General features: G+C 39.9%; 1 protein-coding gene across 1 annotated transcript in view; it reads right to left on the minus strand.

Moving 5' to 3' along the window:
- Positions 1 to 17,745, minus strand: part of ATF6 (activating transcription factor 6) — a 224,609-nt gene that overhangs the window by 145,708 nt on the left and 61,156 nt on the right. The window contains exon 11 of the mRNA XM_047704064.1: positions 2,991 to 3,122. Coding sequence (XP_047560020.1) covers positions 2,991 to 3,122 — 132 coding nt within the window. The remainder of the gene's footprint in view (positions 1 to 2,990; positions 3,123 to 17,745) is intronic.

The raw sequence follows: 17,745 nt of genomic DNA on the forward strand, positions 1-17,745 counted from the left end.
AGAGTTAACGAGAATCCCTGGAATAGGGATTCTATTCTGGCTGATGCCTTCTATGTAGGGTAACCATCCCTTCCCATTTATCCAAGACAGTCTCGAATTTACACCTGAGGTCCTGATGTAATTATTACTTAGCACTCCCTTTCATTCTTAAAAGTGTCCCAGTTTGGTTGGACAAATTAAGTGCTCACCTTATTATAAACCATACATTTCTAAAACTGAAAACATATATGCAGTTAATTACTATATGCTAAGAGAATGCAATGTTATAAACTATGGGATTACAATCTACTCCTTTTTAATTTGAACCAGTTCTCATAATTCTCCTAAAAAATGAAACATAATAAAAAGTAAGCTGCATTGAAAAATACAGTGTCATCTACTGGGTATTTATCCCAAAGATACAGATGTAGTGAAAAGAAGGGCCATCTGTACCCCAATGTTCACAGCAGCAATGGCCACAATCACAAAACTGTGGAAGAAGCCAAGATGCCCTTCAGAGGACGAATGGATAAGGAAGAAGAGGTCCATATACACTATGGAGTATGATGCCTCCATCAGAAAGGATGAATACCCAACTTTTGTAGCAACATGGACGAGACTGGAGGAGATTATGCTGAGTGAAATAAGTCAAGCAGAGAGAGCCAATTATCATATGGTTTCACTTACTTGTGGAGCATAAGGAATAACATGGAGGACATTAGGAGAAGGAAAGGAAAAGTGAATTGGGGGAAACTGGAGGAGGAGACGAAGCACGAGAGACCGTGGACTTAGAAACAAACAGGGTTTTGGAGGGTGGGGTGCGGGAAGGGGGGAGCCTAGTGGTGGGTATTAAGGAGGGCACGTATTGCATGGAGCACTGGGTGTGGTGCATAAACAACGAATCTTGGAACACTGAAAAATAAAATAAAATAAATAAAATATATTAAAAAATATAGTGTCATGGCTATGTATAAATAAACCAACTAAGATGCAGTTCAAAACACATTTGTATCTGCTGCTTTCAAATGTTGCACAAACATTCTCGGTTATCTTTTATTTAGTATTTATAATGATAAAATCAAGAATATCGAGTTGATGGACTGATACCTACTTGCATCCCCCAAGCTCCTCAATAATAATCTTAGATATTTCAAGATATTTGCATGCAGTCAAGAATCCATAATCTTTTCCACTTTTTTTACTAATACCAGTAACCCAGACTCTGGGGTGGGGAACAGCAAATGGCTTGTCTTTCATATACTACTTTGAAAACTGAGAAATTAGAGCCTGACGGTCATTCAAACATCTAGGTTGAACTAGGATGACCAGAGCACTATGCTTCCCATGTTACTTTATTCTACCAGAGGCAAACAGGTGAAGGCCGCTATTTACTGAGGTTAGCTCCAAGTAAGTAGTATTCCTGTAAGAGTTACCTGAACTGTAATTTCAAGTACATAATCAATAACTAGTTCTACTTTTTTAACAACCAACCAGCAACAGGTTCCTAAAAGGCACGTGGCATATTCTCAATGCTCGTAAATCCAAATTTAAAACTAAGTTTTGATGGTTCGCATGTGGATAACACAACTCAAAATTACATGCAGAACATGTAGGGCAAACGTGGACAAATTACGCAGTAAAATGAGATACTATTAAACTCTAGCAATATTCAAAGACACCGTTAAGTGAGCACTAAGATCAGTATTTCAGAAGTATGGCTATTTTGGGTGTGTTAAAAAAAAAAAAAAGCAATGGGCACCTGGGTGGCTCAGTGGGTTAAGCCGCTGCCTTCGGCTCAGGTCATGATCTCAGGGTCCTGGAGATCGAGGCCCACATCGGGCTCTCTGCTCAGCAGGGAGCCTGCTTCCCTCTCTCTCTCTCTCTCTCTGCCTGCCTCTCTGTCTACTTGTGATCTCTCTCTGTCAAATAAATAAATAAAATCTTTAAATTTAAAAAAAAAAAAAGCAAGAAATGTCATCTAATATTTTCCAACGTTATGGCATCCATCACACCGCATGCCGCATCAGTTACACTCACTGCCATTTAATTCTCTGGATCCTCTGCCACGCTTAACACTTGACACACTGCAGATTCCTAAAATAATGAATACTAGCATTTTTTTCCAGGAAGGCTAAAAGGAGACAAGCCACAAGCCCACAGGACTACAGTAGTAATTTCATTCAGTGATATGGCTGTCACAGTAAAAATTTTTTAAAAAGATTCCACTATGGCCCTTGGCCTGTAGAACCTTACCGAGTCACAAGTAAACAAATCTTTAATGATTCTCAAGCATTATACTGTGCAATCGTTGCCACACTGTGACCTTCCTTTGCTTTGTTAGTCAAGGACTTCACTCCACTCGGTTCTAATAAAAATTCCAAATAACACAGGGAAATGTTTATCAAAAAGTATACAGCTCTGAAAATGTTCATTGTAGCCTGCTTCTAGTTGACATAATACAAACCTTGTCTTTTCAAAAAATTTTAAGTCTGTTACTATTGGCAAGCTATAGAGAGATTTACCAGAATGATAAACCGTAACGAGGAAGATCCGACGAAAATCACAATAAGTTAAGTATAAACGATCTGATCAGATGACTGACCGCACTCAGGCTCACCCGTATCACTCCACCAGACCCACCGTCCTCACAAGATGATACTATCACATGCACTATACGTGTAACCATATGACAGATTAAAAAAACGATATTAAAAACATTATGTATAATACAATGTGTATATATTGTATTTGCTTCCATATGTATCTTAGTACACACAAACGGAGATTTTTAAGGTCACATCTCCGTAAGAATTCCAAAATTGGGAAAGGTTTCAAAAAGCAAATTTATTCTTAAAACTGATCTTAACAGTAAAATTTACTAAGGGCCTCAATAACTTGTTTGTTCTACAAATCAAAACTATGCATAAGTGATTTAGATGTAAAGTTATACAATATGATTCCCCACGGCAGTTTCATTAAATCATTTTAACAGAGACATGCTGTCTTCTAACCTGTAGTTACTTTTCTGGATGATACCATCTGATGTGTCTTCCACCTCTTTAGCAGAAAATTCTAGAAGATGCCTCCTTTGATTTGCAGGATTCACACTAGGATTTTTTCCCCTGGAATCCTGTTCCAACATGCTGCAAATTTTAAAAAGTGAAATAATAATTGAAATAACAGTTTGACACATGTATACATACTATATTAGCTCTAAAGCAAACCGAAATTCCTTCACAGGTTCATGCACACAGTATGAACACCAGGCACAGAAAACAAAATAGCACATGGCTGTGGTCAAATCCCTCACCTGGAATCCTATACACATGAAAAACAATTCTGAGAATAATTTTCGTTAAGCCTAAAAGTACCTCATTTTTAAACTGAAAAACAATTCTGAGAATAATTTTCGTTAAGCCTAAAAGTACCTCATTTTTTTTTTAAATTTATTTGACAGAAATCACAAGTAGGCAGAGAGGCAGGCAGAGAGAGAGGAGGAAGCAGGCTCCCTGCTGAGCAGAAAGCCCGATGCGGGGCTTGAACCCAGGACCTGGGATCATGACCTGAGCCGAAGGCAGCGGCTTAACCCACTGAGCCACCCAGGCGCCCCAAAAGTACCTCATTTTTAAACTGCTTCAACACGAGTGCGTGGGGGGCTCGGCCAGTGTAGCATCTGTCTTTGGCTCAGCTCATGATCTCAGGGTCCTGGGACGGAGACCCGCATCGGGTTCCATGCTCAGTGAGGAGTCTGCTTCTGCTTCTCTCCTTCTCACTTGGCCCTCACCCCTGCTCTTATGCGCTCTCTCTCTCTAATAACTAAATAAAATCTTAAAAAAATAAACTGCTTAAACAACATCAGTATTCTATATGCTTTAAAAACTCTTTTAGGGGCGCCTGGGTGGCTCAGTGGGTTAAAGCCTCTGCCTTCGGCTCGGATCATGATCCCAGGTACTGGGATCGAGCCCCACATCAGGCTCTCTGCTCAGAAGGGAGCCTGCTTCCCTTCCTCTCTCCCTTCCTCTCTCTCTCTGCCTGCCTCTCTGCCTACTTGTGATCTCTGTCTGTCAAATAAATTAATAATTTTAAAAAATAAAAAATAAAAACTTTTAATTATGTTATATACATATATAAAGTAGAAAGAAGTACAACATACATTTAACAATTTTAAATTCAGATAATAATTGAAATAAGAAGTCCTCCTGGATGCTGAAAGCTGTTTCTATGAGGGAACACTTCAAATGAAACTGGAACGCTTCTCCTTATGGACAGCCAAAGGCATTAGCCCTTCACAATCCCCGAAGGCAGGCGATCAAATACAGGTAACAAAAAATAATTTTTTTTCAAAGATTGATTGATTGATTGATTTGGGAGAGAGCAAGAGTGCACACATGAGTGGAAGTGGGGGAAGAGGGATAGAGAAAATCTCAAGCAGACTCCCCACCGAGTACAGAGCCCAATGTGGGGTTCCATCTTGACCTTGAAATCATGACTTGAGCCAAAATTAAGTCGATGCTTAACTGACTGGGCCACACAAAAAATTATTTTAAAAAAATACTTCTATTTTTATTTACATGTAAAGTTTCCTATTTCCTTCTTTCTCCCCATCTTCCCCCATACCTTCAATTGTCAATGTGTGTCCTCACGGTGGGCCCAAGTATTTGCGGCAAACAAATACACATACACACACACGTAAAGCCAATACTGTACAGTCATTTAACACTCTTAACTTGCTAATCATGGGCTTAGAGATTGGGCTCACCAATGACCTTCTGTGTGTGTATGCTTTATTTTGCAATGCCTCGCACACAATTTACACTAGTTCTAATCCTGAAATTAAACGCAAAGGGAAACATAAAAGGGATGCCAGATTCCGCTGAGAAGATGAAGAGGTAGAGGAAAGAAGGGCTAATGAAAGTGGTTCCAAGAGGGAAGGAGTTCTTCGGGGTAGGGCAGTTTGTCTCCACATCTGAGGAAAGCAGTGTTGGGGGAAATAGGAAGCAGGTACATCTTTCTAGAATCATCTTCTGATCTCTTAGTTTATTTCCCATTTTCCTCGGTTCTTTTCCCCCAGAATCATTGCTGTCCGGAGGTCCACACACAGTATGCTGTAGCACTTCAGACATCCTGTAAACCCTTTGAAGATGTACCACCAAATTACCAGCCCTGTGTAACATCTAACTTTACTACAACTGAGGATACACTGTCACAATTCTATCTTTCAGGCACAATGTTTGCCTGAGTGTTCTCGAACAACAGGAACCCCGCTGCAATAAGGGAAAAGGCCTAGTGGAGTCTAACCAAACTCTGGAAAACTTAACTTGGTGAGTATTTACGAAAATAGGAGAGAAGCAATAGAAAATAACTTTGTAGGGAAGACAAAAGGAGTGTGTGATGGTAACTGCAGAATTTTTTCTTTTTGCAACTTACTTCTCTGAAAAAGATTTTACTTTTAAATCTTTCAAGTGTGGTACCAAACATTCGATTTAGGAATGTACACTGTAAACAAAACAATGTGAAGAACTTTCTTTACAGAATCTCCATTAATTCAACAGCTACACTGTATTAGTGACACACCCATGTAATAACATCCCCGTTCATCCAAGTACTCCCTCAACCCCTCCAATAATGAAGAGGGGCTCCATCATCCTGATTGTGAAAAGTGTTCCCCTGGTTTTAACTAGAAATGTGCTTCTTTGTAACTTCCACACTTTGATTCTAGTTCTGGGCTTTGTGGCTGCTCAGAAGCCTAAGCAAGCCTCCTTCCAGTGTCGAAAGACATCTACACCTCCCACCCCCACCCCGCGGGCTTGCTTTCTCCAGGCTATGTTTTTTTCCACACACGTTCTTCTTTGAAGCAGTCTGTCTTCAGTCTTATCTGGCCTCTCTCCTATCACTATGCCTCTCAGAAGTGGTGTCCAGAACGGGCTACAGTACTTCTCAGGGGGCATGACCAGCCAGGATGGAACAGATTCATTCCTTCCCGCGTTCTAGATACGCTTCTCCCTCTGATGCAGTCGAGTATCACAAAGGCTTTGTTGGCAGTTACACCACATGTTGCTTCTCCTGAGTCTGGTTTAATCCAAATCCCTACTCTCCTCACATACTGATTTGGAACCATTACCTTCTTTTTCCTTCCTCTCCCACTTCCAATTCTGAATTCATATCATTGAGCTTTTTGATCCCAGCTGAATAATTTACATCAATTCCTTTAAAAATATCACCTTGTCTACCAATCAGTCAAGAACCTCCAGGATCCTAATTAGCCAAAGAAACTCTCCTTGTAAGCAAGGGTCAGCGTGCCATCAACATCCACAACTGAGCTGTTACTAAAATACTGAAACGCTCAGAACAAAGAAATCAAGCCATGGAGCATGCCCCTAGTGAAAACCTTATAAAAAATGTTAAGTTTCACCACTTCTGAATTAATTATAGCACATAGTCCAAAATTCCACATCATGATCGTAAGGATACCGTAAGACTGTTAAACTGTCTTCCAAGATGCAAATACAGTAAAACAGCAGTGGCCATTTGAGCACCTACTATATTAGGGAATGAAGACTTAGTACAAGTTGAGGCTCAAAGAGTTTAAACAAACTTGCTCTAAGTAGCTAAAGAAGCAGAGACTTGGACCTAAGATTAGAACTCCATTACCGCATTATGTTAACAACATTTCTCAGAATGACTGATTATTCCTTTATTCAACATGTACTATGGCCTATTATGTTCCAGGAACCCTATACAATGCTAAGGACTCAAAGATAAAAGGAGGTAGGGTCACTTGGGTGGCTCAGTCCACTGAGCATCTGACTCTTGATTTTGGCTCAGGTCATGATCTCAGGGCTGTGGGATCAAGCCCCAAAGTGTAGAGCCTCCTTGGGATTACCCCCACTCCTTCTCCCTCTAAAAAAAATTTTAATTAATTAATTAATTAAAAGCATTTGAAAAAGATTCTGAAAAGGGTAAAAATCAAATTACAGTGTATGGGGGGGGTATTGATACAGATAAAAGCTAATAGAGGGGGGGAGCCTGGGTAGCTCAGTCATTAAGCATCTGCCTTCGGTCAGGTCATGATCCCAGGGTCCTGGGATCAAGCCCCTCATTGGGCTCCCTGCTCCGCGGGAAGCCTACTTCTCCCTACCCTACTCCTTCTGCTTGTGTGTCCTCTCTCACTGTGCCTTTCTCTGTCAAATAAATTAATAAAAGCTTTAAAAAAAAAAAAGAAAATAGAGTGATTAACATCACAATAAAGGTTAATGCCGAATGCTATGGAAGCCTATAGGTAAAGCACCTGATCTCCAGTAAAAGGATCACAAAGTTATCTTAAATGAAAGCCATAAATAAACAGGTGGAAAAGGAAGAGGGAGAGAGGGAGGGCATGCCATACAGATGGAACAGTATATGGGGAAAGCACACAGGTATAAGAGAGCATGTTTTGCTCAGAGAACTACAAGTAAAGCAGGAGAGACTGTGTGCGTGGACACTGAGAGAAAGGGATCATCTCGGAGAGAGAGGAGAAAGGAAGGGGAGCAGGATGATAATGCAAGGCTAGATTAGGGATGGCCTTGCCTGCCACAGTCACTAAGTCCAGAAATTTATTCAAGTAACAAAAACAAAACTAGCCTATTTGTTCCTGTTTTAATTTTGGCTCTCAGATATGTCCTTTTCTTATTTATTTATGTTTAAATATTTCATGTTTTAAATAATCTCTATTCCCAACATGGGACTCAAACTTACATCCCCAAGATCAAGAGTCAAATACTCCACTGACTGAGCCCACCAGGCCCACTTATCCTCTCCCTTTGTGTATCAGAATCTTCCCTATGATTGTTAAATTCCCTGGTCTAATGGGGGAATCTACCTTCTTTCTTTGAAAAACTGGAATTACAATGATCTCCTAGTTACCTCAACTACTTGAAAAACAGCAGATTACTAGAACAGTTTCCCTGTTTTCCTATGCCCTGGCTAGGGAGGACAAGCCTTTAAAAAAGGGAGGCTCCCTCGATTACCCACAGTTAACTGCCAAGCCAAAGTGCTGCTATGGCTTCTAGAATAACTTCACTTGTGTTTCCTTGAATCCTACTATCAACTAGCAATTAACACACTTCATTAGTTTCTCTTGATCAGAAAGTACCTTCCTCTGATTCTCGAAGTGTAGTACCTGGACCAGCAGCATTAGCATTACCTGACAGCTGGTTAGAAATGCAAATTCTCAGGCCCCACCCCATTGATACTCATCCAGAAACACTAGGAATGGTGCCCAATGACTCTGTGTCTTAACAAGCCATCTAAGTGACTGAGACACACTCAAAATGTTCGAGAGCCACCATTTTAAATAATCCTGTCTTGCACATCTTTCCTATCTCATTCCCTGAAAATTACACATTTGCCACAATGAATGCAACAGAAGTGGACAGTCTGGGGAGAAGGATGGGGCCGGGAGGCTCCAGACAGGCAGCAGGTGGAAGGGTATAATCAAAGTGGACATCTGTATGGTTTATGCACGTTTTATAAAGGAAATGTGTTCAGCATTATTAATACTTGGAAGTTTGAAAGTGCCTTTCTACTGATCATTGTTCTTTTGATGATGTTAATATTGCTATGAAGACAGGCACTTCAATTCACAATTTACGGCAAATGCCCTGAGGTTAACCATCGGCTTAGTTGATTCCGTCTGGAGCTGAGCTGCACAACCGTCACTCAGCAGTTGCACTGGCCGGAAATCAGTTTTGATGTTGACTGGTTTGGCTCCTAAGTGATCACTGTTTTTTCACTGCTGCCCGTACAGGTAATGAATATCACAGTGCAATGGCAATTTACCTTTAACCTTAGCTACTCTAGTAACTCCTACCCATTGTCTGCCTCACCTTTATTATCTACTCATTGGCCCAGAATGTATTTTGGAAAGGTAACATACTAGGAAATTCTGAAAAGAATCTGTTAAAGTTTTTCATTTATTGTTTTTGGTGGTTGTTGTCATTTGGCTTCCATTCCTTGTAGATTTTTTTAAAGTCTTAAAATGAAATTTCTCTTAAGCTAAATTACAGACAAACCAGCTGTCCAATTCAGCTCAAAAGAAAAAAAAAAAAAACTATAAATGCTTGAACCCTATGAAATGACCCAAAGAAACTAATTTTAACCATCTGAGTAACTGCAGAATTATGTTTCCCTTGTTTTTATGACTATCTGAAATACATGAAAGCGCTTATTTCACTGCCAGAATTCAAGACTGTCTCAGGTACAATTGTGCCACCACAAATATTAACAAGGAATCTGACAGTAGCCAAATGTACGAAAGAGGAAAAGAGAATTGTGGATGTGAACTTCCAGATTCTTGGCAAGACTGTTTTAGCATCATTCCATGACCCGTTTTGTTAATTTTGGAAAAATTAAATTTTCTTTTTTTTTAAGATTTTATTTATTTCTTTGACAGAGATCACAAGTAGGCAGAGAGGCAGGCAGAGAGAGAGGAGTTAGCAGGCTCCCTTCTGAGCAGAGAGCCTGATGCGGGGCTCGATCCCAGGACCCTGAGATCATGACCTGAGCTGAAGGCAGAGGCTTAACCCACTGAGCCACCCAGGTGGCCCTGGAAAAATTAAATTTCTAATAATACAAAGAGATGGCTCAGAGTCATGGGAAGGGTTAGTATAGTAATGGCAATGACTGTTTATAGTTCATAATATTAATAAAACAGTGTAATCAAACTCTTTTCATGATTAGCTTAAATTAGGTTCTATTCTGTATTTTTAAATAAACTAGTAAATACTAAGACAAGTCCCCATTTCTCTATGATCAGAAACATGTTATTCCACAAGAGTCACAAGAGTTTTAAGCCACAAAGTAACTGTTACACCAATAAACCTTGCTCATGTCAGGGGCCAAAAGGCCTGAAAGCATAGATTGGTAAAAACACAAATAATTTCAATTTCCCCAAAAGTCTGGAGAAAGGATTATAAAAATTATTACTTCACTTTTTTATTTATAAAAATTCTAAAAGCCAACAAATGTTTTAGATTATCTGTGAAGCCACTTAATTATTAAGAAGTGATTTCAGATAACCAATTTTCATACCAAGTAGCTAAACAAAAACCAGCACATTTCCAAATCCATTCTACCCTTTGCAGACCTGCTTTCTTATGATACAAGCAGATCAATTTTAAGTGCAAGCCATCTCAGCAGATAAGAATCCTACTGGTTTTCATCTCCCAGAGAAATCCACATGCTGTTGCTGCTCTGCTGGTGGGAGAACCACCCATGAAAACTTGAAATCACATGAAGCTGAAAAGAGCATGGAGTTTTTCCAGTTTTAATGCAGGATGGTGGAAAGAGCACAAAATTTGACATTAAGAGATCTGGGTTCAAGGCGTGGCTCTGAGACCCCCACTGGAGGAGACCTTCTCTGTATGCAATTCCTCACGTGTTAAATAGGAATTCCTCACGTGTAAAATAGGAAAAATAACACATATTTCAGTTTTCCAAAGAGTTAAGTGAAATGACAGATGTGAACATGCTTTTATGTAAATCAAAAAGTGCTCTGTGTCCCAAGGATGACACAGAGCAGTTAGTGAAACAGCTTGCCTTCTTGCCTGCCAGGTTCTGCCCTTTCTCAACACAGCAACAGGAGGAATTGTTTTAAAATCTGGGTCAGATTATTAAATCACTTCTTTGTTCAAACCTTCAGACAGCTCCCCATTTCTCCCGTGCAAAAGTCCCAAACCTTAAAATGACCAAGGCCCCACTCAACGCATCCATCTTACCCCTCTGGCCTCATCACCGACTACTCTCCCCCTTACTCATTTCAGTCCAGCCACCCTGACCTCCTTGCTTTTCCTTGAACACACAAGGCAGACCTCCACCCTAGGGCCCTTGCATGGCTGTTTCCTCTGCCAGGAATGCTCTTCCCCTACATATCTATATGGTTGGCCCTCTCGTTAAGCCTTGGTGCATATGTCTACTTTACAATGATCACTATTTCAAACTACAGTTCCAACAACCACCCTCACACTTGTAAAACCATTCACTCTACTATAGTTTATCCCTTTGTTCAAAGGAACTACAACTCTATCACTGTATTTGCTTATTATGTTTACTGTCAGTCTGTCCTTGCTAGAATATAAGTTAAGGAGTACAGGGACCTCAGTTTCATTCTAGGACAATGCCTAGTTCAGAGAAGATATTCCCTCCCACTTTTTTTTTTTTTAAATAATAAACAGATGAAATGTATGTAGCATTCTGCCTCAAGTCAAGAGAAAAATCCAGATCTTCATTTTAGGGACACTAACTCACAACTCAAGAATGGCAGGTGGTGAACTCATTATTACGCCATCTTCAGATCCAAGAACAGGAAATTATGTTAATTTTCATTGCAACTGAGGCTAAAAATGAAAAGTTCCCAAGGGAGTTCTCCAAATCTTAAAAGAAGTTTTTTCTGTTTATTGAATGGTTCACAGATGATTTTTGCAGGCCAGTAGTAACTGGGGGTAATTTACTAAAAACAGAAATGTGACTGGATAAATAAATCTTTAAATCAAGATTTTTTTTTTTAAATCAAGATTTTAAAAACCTTCTAAATAGCAGTTCTCAGAACCAGGGATTATCGGCCCCTAAGAAGAAACATGTACTTTATAGCAGCAGTTTGCCAAGTGAGCCAATGTGAGCAAGAAATCAGCATGAGATCCTTCCACTCACTCAAATGAACAATTATAAAGCGAGCACTCTTCTAACAGGTGATGCTCATTCTTGGAACTCCACCTCGAAACTAAGAGGAAAGCCACGCTGCTGGTGGAAAAGCCTAAATGAAGAAGAAAGGAAAAACCCAGCCCATAGCCTCAGCGGTCTCAGCCGAAGCCAGCACCAACTTGCTGGCCGTGATGCGTGAGCCATCTTGAATGGTCCATAAACCCAAGCCATCCCCACTGACACTCCATGGAACAAAAAGCAGTCTCTACTGAGCCCCGCCCAAACTGTAGAGCTTTAGCAAAGTAAATGTCATCTTCAGGCTTTAAGTTTTTGGGTGATTTGTCACATAGCAATAGATAATACATTATACTTACTCAATTGAAGTCAACAAGTCAATGTTTGATATAAGAAGTTTGTGTGTAAACAACTTTCTGGAATCTTCTCACTTGAGAAAGGCATGCTCTGATCATTCTAAATGTCAAAACGACACCTGTAAATTGGAGTACAATCCCTTTTCTGTTATATTTACATCAACCTAGTCAACTTATTAGAGTATTAGAGTATTTTCTCCTCCTTTCACAGCCAATTCCAGCTTTCAAGGGATGGGTAAAGTTACTGGATCGAATCCTAACTCTTCTCCTCTGTCTGCAACTTCTTTTCCCCTGCCTCAGTGGCTCTGTAAGCAATTAAGACAAGGGCTCCACAGGCGCACTCTAGATCCTAGCTCTGCAACATCAGCAGCTGGAATTTCAGTCTCCTCATCTGTAGGAGAGAGATAATCACACCCTCCCTCACGGTTCTGGGAGAATGAATTCACAAAATTGCTTAGACTCATTTGCTTGACACGAAGTATTTAAAAATAGCTTAGCAAGACAAACACAAAAACCACTACCTTTACCAACCAAGCACAGATGATATCAACATACAGCCAACCTAGATTATTCTAGAACTAATTCTCTTCTCTTTTTTATTCACCTTTTCTTCCAGCGGTCTTATTTCCATCTATCTCGCATTTTCAAATTCACAACAGTAACAAAACCCACATACGACGGAAGAATGAAACAAGTAATGCTGCTTTACTGAGAAGGGCTGACAGAGAAAGCCACATAAGGCGTATGGACTTTCTGTGATTCCCTAATTCTAGCTCCTCAGCGGTCACAGACTGTGAAAAAAACTGACTGTGGACAGAACATGTCAATGCCAGTTTTTGTTCAGAACACACAGACAGGGGCGCCTGGGTGGCTCAGTGGGTTAAGCCGCTGCCTTCAGTTCAGGTCATGATCTCAGGGTCCTGGGATCGAGTCCCGCATCAGGCTCTCTGCTCAGCAGGGAGCCTGCTTCCCTCTCTCTCTCTCTCTGCCTGCCTCTCTGTCTACTTGTGATCTCTGTCTGTCAAACAGATAAAATCTTTAAAAAAAAAAAAAAAAAGAACACACAGACAACATGAAGTCTAAATAGAAATAAACCACACACTCACAGTTCATGCATGCTACATCGGCCGTAACTCAATTAAAAACAATCTGTAAAATATTTAAGTTTCAAATGTTTCCTGAAATGACAAAACAGCTCAAATCTGGAGAAAATAAGGCACTGATATCAAACCATATAGAAGCTTAAATGATATGCGATTAATTATACATATATTTCCTTACAATCAAAAGTTTCGGTTACCCTACACTACCTTAATATCAGGCTAGAGCTTCCCTTTCCACAAGCAAAGCTATGAACTCCTTTACCATTTATGTTTTGATCAACTTCTACCGCAGGATTTCACCTGAATGTACTAAGTACTGGAAATGGTGGTTGAGAAAGCTGCTTCAGACACACCATACATGCTAAGATCTGGGGTCTAAAGAAAACATCAAAGCACCAACTTGAACTTTGACAGTTTTCTCATGTGCTCTGGGTTTCACAGTGACACCTCTCTCAAAAAAGAGAAAGTGGCAGAAGTTACATTACTTCCTCTTATCTTGAAAGTGACATAGTGACTTACTCAAGGTTAAGAAGGCAATTAGCAAAGGATGGACGTTTCTGGTTTCAAATGCCCTTCCCCTCACTGTAACAACTCAAGTCTGGGCCAAAAGGTAGACAAGCAATGAAGGCTAAGCCACTGGTACTCCTTACAGACCTTCCAATATACAACTCCCACGGAGTCCAAAACTAAAGAAAATCATCAACAGACTTTTCCATGCCCTCAGCTCTGCACTTGACAAACTCTAAGTCATTTTTTTAAAACAAAGGATGAAATCTATAGAGGCTGGAAGAAATGAGAACCAGTTACGCTGCAGGGATACTTTTTTGAAGAACTAGAGTAAACGACACGATTCGGGGGACAGACCGCCCTTCGCCCCATCACGTCTCTACAATTCAGTGACACCTGCTGTTTAGATGTACTGCATTTCTTCAGCTTATGTGTCACTTTGATAAATGTGGAAAGTACTTTTAGCCAAGAATTTGAATTAGATTTCATTTTAAAATCTGGCTGAACAAAATCATGTAGACTTGGTGGTTTGAATTCTGACATTTAAGTTATACAGTAACTTTTAACCTACAGCCAATAATGATTTCATACAGCAAAATGTGCTCAGCAATTGAACAGGAAAAAAAAAATTAGAGCCAGATTTGGGGACAGTCTCATCTCAGGATAAGAAGCTAGAGTTTAAAAAAAAAAAAAAAAGAAGCTAGAGTTTTTCCTGTAAAAATTATGAAAAGCTGACAAACTTAGAGAATACTAGAATAGAGACATTTTATTTCTAACCAGTTCCAGACAACTCAAGTTCAGTGCCATATTTTCTGTGGTCAGCTTTTCCTTAACAGTCTCAGAAGCAAACCACAGAGTAGCTGGCCCTTAAACAGTATGATTTACCCTTCTTCATCCAAGTCTGATGCCTCAAACTGTAAAGATTCCATTCTAGTGAGGGGAGAGCACCCAACCAGGAACAAACACTGAAAAGGCCCTGTCAATTTCAAACATTTGTTATTTTTTTAAGACCTAACATATTCAAAACCTCCTAAGAAAATGCTTTTTATTTTCAGAAAAGAAGGATGACAGTGACTTTTAAAATAGAAAGGGGAAAGCATACAAAGGAATCTGTAACTACAGTCCTCTGTGCCAGGAAGAAATTCCCCACAGAAGGTTATGCTGTGGCTCTTAGTACAAAACAGAGGTCCATACATTTCCTCAATTATATAAGACAAACCTTTGAGTACAGACGTGTCTGTCTAGAAATTTAACAAAACTTCCCAGCTCAGTGGGTTAAGCGTCTGCCTTCGGCTCAGGTCATGATCCCCGGACCCTGGGCTCAAGCCCCGCATCGGGCTCCCTGCTCATCGGGGAGCCTGCTTCCCCCTCTACCTCGGACCCTCTGCCCCCACTCACTCTCTCACTTTCTCTCTCAAATAAATAAGATCTTTAAAAAAGCCAAACTTCTCTTATATACATTATCCTCTAAATTCAATGGGTAAGTGCTCTTACAATTTCCACAGAGGCCAAGGTATATAAAAAAGAAAGAAAAACAACACAGCACAGTTTTCAACTCTGGACATACTTCAGAATCACCAGAGGGAAAAACATTTTGTTCAAGAACAACTGAATTAGACCCATCCTACCAGATTCCACAAGTTTTGGGCAGGGCTCCTCCCTTTGGAAGATTTCCTAGTGATTATTAATGTACAGCCATGGTTGAGAACCACTATGAGAAAATGTAAGAAAAAAATCAGCCAAACTTTTTTTTCATCCCAACTTTTAAGTAGGCAAGGAGAATTTGCAAAACCTCAAACTTCTGCGATAAAAACTTTAGCCCCTGTCATTACTCAACCATCCACAAAACTCAGAATAAACGACAGACTGCAAGTAGGGTTCAGACCAAAGACGGAAGTATTTTTAACACAATTTATTGCTCATTAAACTTTATGCTGCCAAGAGAACCTTTTGGAAATTCTTTTCTTCCATCAAGATTAATCTATTTTCCCTTTCTTTTCCCTTATTTCCCCCATTTTTCTTAAATTAATTCAACTTCCCTCAACCAAGAAATATTTTTACAAATGTCTAAAAGGAACACTGCTCATTCCCTCCAACCTACCCTCTTTCCTGGATATCTGTACAAGTCTGAAATTTACATCAGTCCTTCAGTTATAGGGGAGGGTTAAACTTCCCTAATGTCAGAATGGTCTTAAGGTGCAAACTTAACGTAACAACAAAACAGAAACACATCAGCACAGAGCAGCAATGAAAACCATGTCTCTGGTGTGACCAACATCAGCTGTGTGAACACTGCTTTAAGAAAGGAGGAACCCAAGAAGACAAAATTCTAAAAATTAAGCCCCCACCCTATAATGAAAAAAATCTCTTCTTCCACCTCAAAAAATTTAAACTTGATAACCACTTATGCCATATCCAATTCCAACATCCCTACAAGACTAAGTATATGAAAAATGAGAAGAAACTCCACTGTAATGCACAAAGTAGCAGTAATGAGATAGAGAGAACAGGTTATGAAAATTAAGGTGTCTTAGAAAACACACAACCAGAAAACAAATAAGAAAATCTAATCACTCATAAAAGGCCTAGGAAGTGAAGACCTTTTTTTGCCTCGTTTGTTTTTTTTAAGGCAACAAAAAGGGCAGACAGGGGAAGTAACTTCTTCTCCATCTCTGTACCATATGCTGTTTAGTGTCGTGCATCCCTCACCTCCCACGGAACCTCTGTCTCTCTCCTTATAAATCTCTAATTCCAGGGGCTCCTGGGTGGCTCAGTGGGTCAAATCTTTAATTCCATTCTTCCGGGTGAAGTCTTTCCTATAACCACCATCTCCACTAACCTCCTGTTCACTGTACGACACTCACAAAACACACCACGTTACTTAGTACTCACTAGAACGTTACCGTACAATGGTCACTGTTTGGGGTCTTCTCCTCCGCAGGGAACATGATGCCCTAAAGGGACTGGCCACAGCCTACCCTCTCAGCTCTACTGCTTTCCACTCGCCACGGGACAGTCTATGCTCATTCACATTCCAGCAGGCCCTCATTCATCTGTTTCGTCACTCAACCACATCCAACAAAGGTTTTATTAAGGAGTTCCACTATGTCAAGCATGATCTAAAATTTCGGCCGAGGAGCTCTAGCCATCTCTGAATGCTTCTGAATGCCGGTAAAAAGCCATCCTCCCTAACTCTGCCTGGAATGCCCATCTCTCCTTGTCAGCCTGACAAACCCTGCCTCGTAATTCAGTACAGCATTACTATTTTTTTTTTTTTTTAGTATATGCCATGTACTGAACATATTATGCTAGATGCTGAGGATATAATAAAAAAATGGACTGCAGCAGAGCTTCCCCCCGCCCCCAAAAAGAAAACAACACAAGAGCTATAGTAGTGAAGACAGACCAACAAAGAACTGGCCAGTGTGACAAGTTCTATGATATATAAATAGGACAATGTGGAAGCCCCAGGCAGAAATACTTAGCCTGGCCTACGTGTGAGTTAAACTTGCTCGATGTGACTTTTGAATTTTGTAGTAACAGTTCCCTTGCTTTCTTTTATAGCCTTCACGCATATGTACACACATTCATACTGTACAGTTCTTTGGTCTGAACCTGACATAAATGTAATCCTACTGTAAACACTCTTCTGCAATTTGCTTATTCCATGTAACACGATACTTCCTCAAGGTCTGAGAAATAGTATTTTTAATATCATTCAGTAATCACTTCATTATGATTTCTTCTTTGATCTATGAGTTATTTAGAATTGTATTTTTAAGTTTTAGTAGAACTGAAATTCTTACTTTTTTTGTTATTGATTTGTAGTTTAATTACCCTCACACTGAATGCAGTCTGCATGTTAGTCTCTGAAATCTGTTGAGACTTCCTTTATGATCTAGCAAAGATCAATTCTTTTCTTTTTTTTTTTTTTATTTTTTTTTATTTTTTTTTTTTTCAGCATAACAGTATTCATTATTTTTGCACCACACCCAGTGCTCCATGCAATCCGTGCCCTCTACAATACCCACCACCTGGTGCCCCCAACCTCCCACCCCCCACCCCTTCAAAATTCTCAGATCGTTTTTCAGAGTCCATAGTCTCTCATG

This window comes from Lutra lutra, chromosome 15 (assembly GCF_902655055.1).
Source record: "Lutra lutra chromosome 15, mLutLut1.2, whole genome shotgun sequence".
Lineage (NCBI taxonomy): Eukaryota > Metazoa > Chordata > Mammalia > Carnivora > Mustelidae > Lutra > Lutra lutra.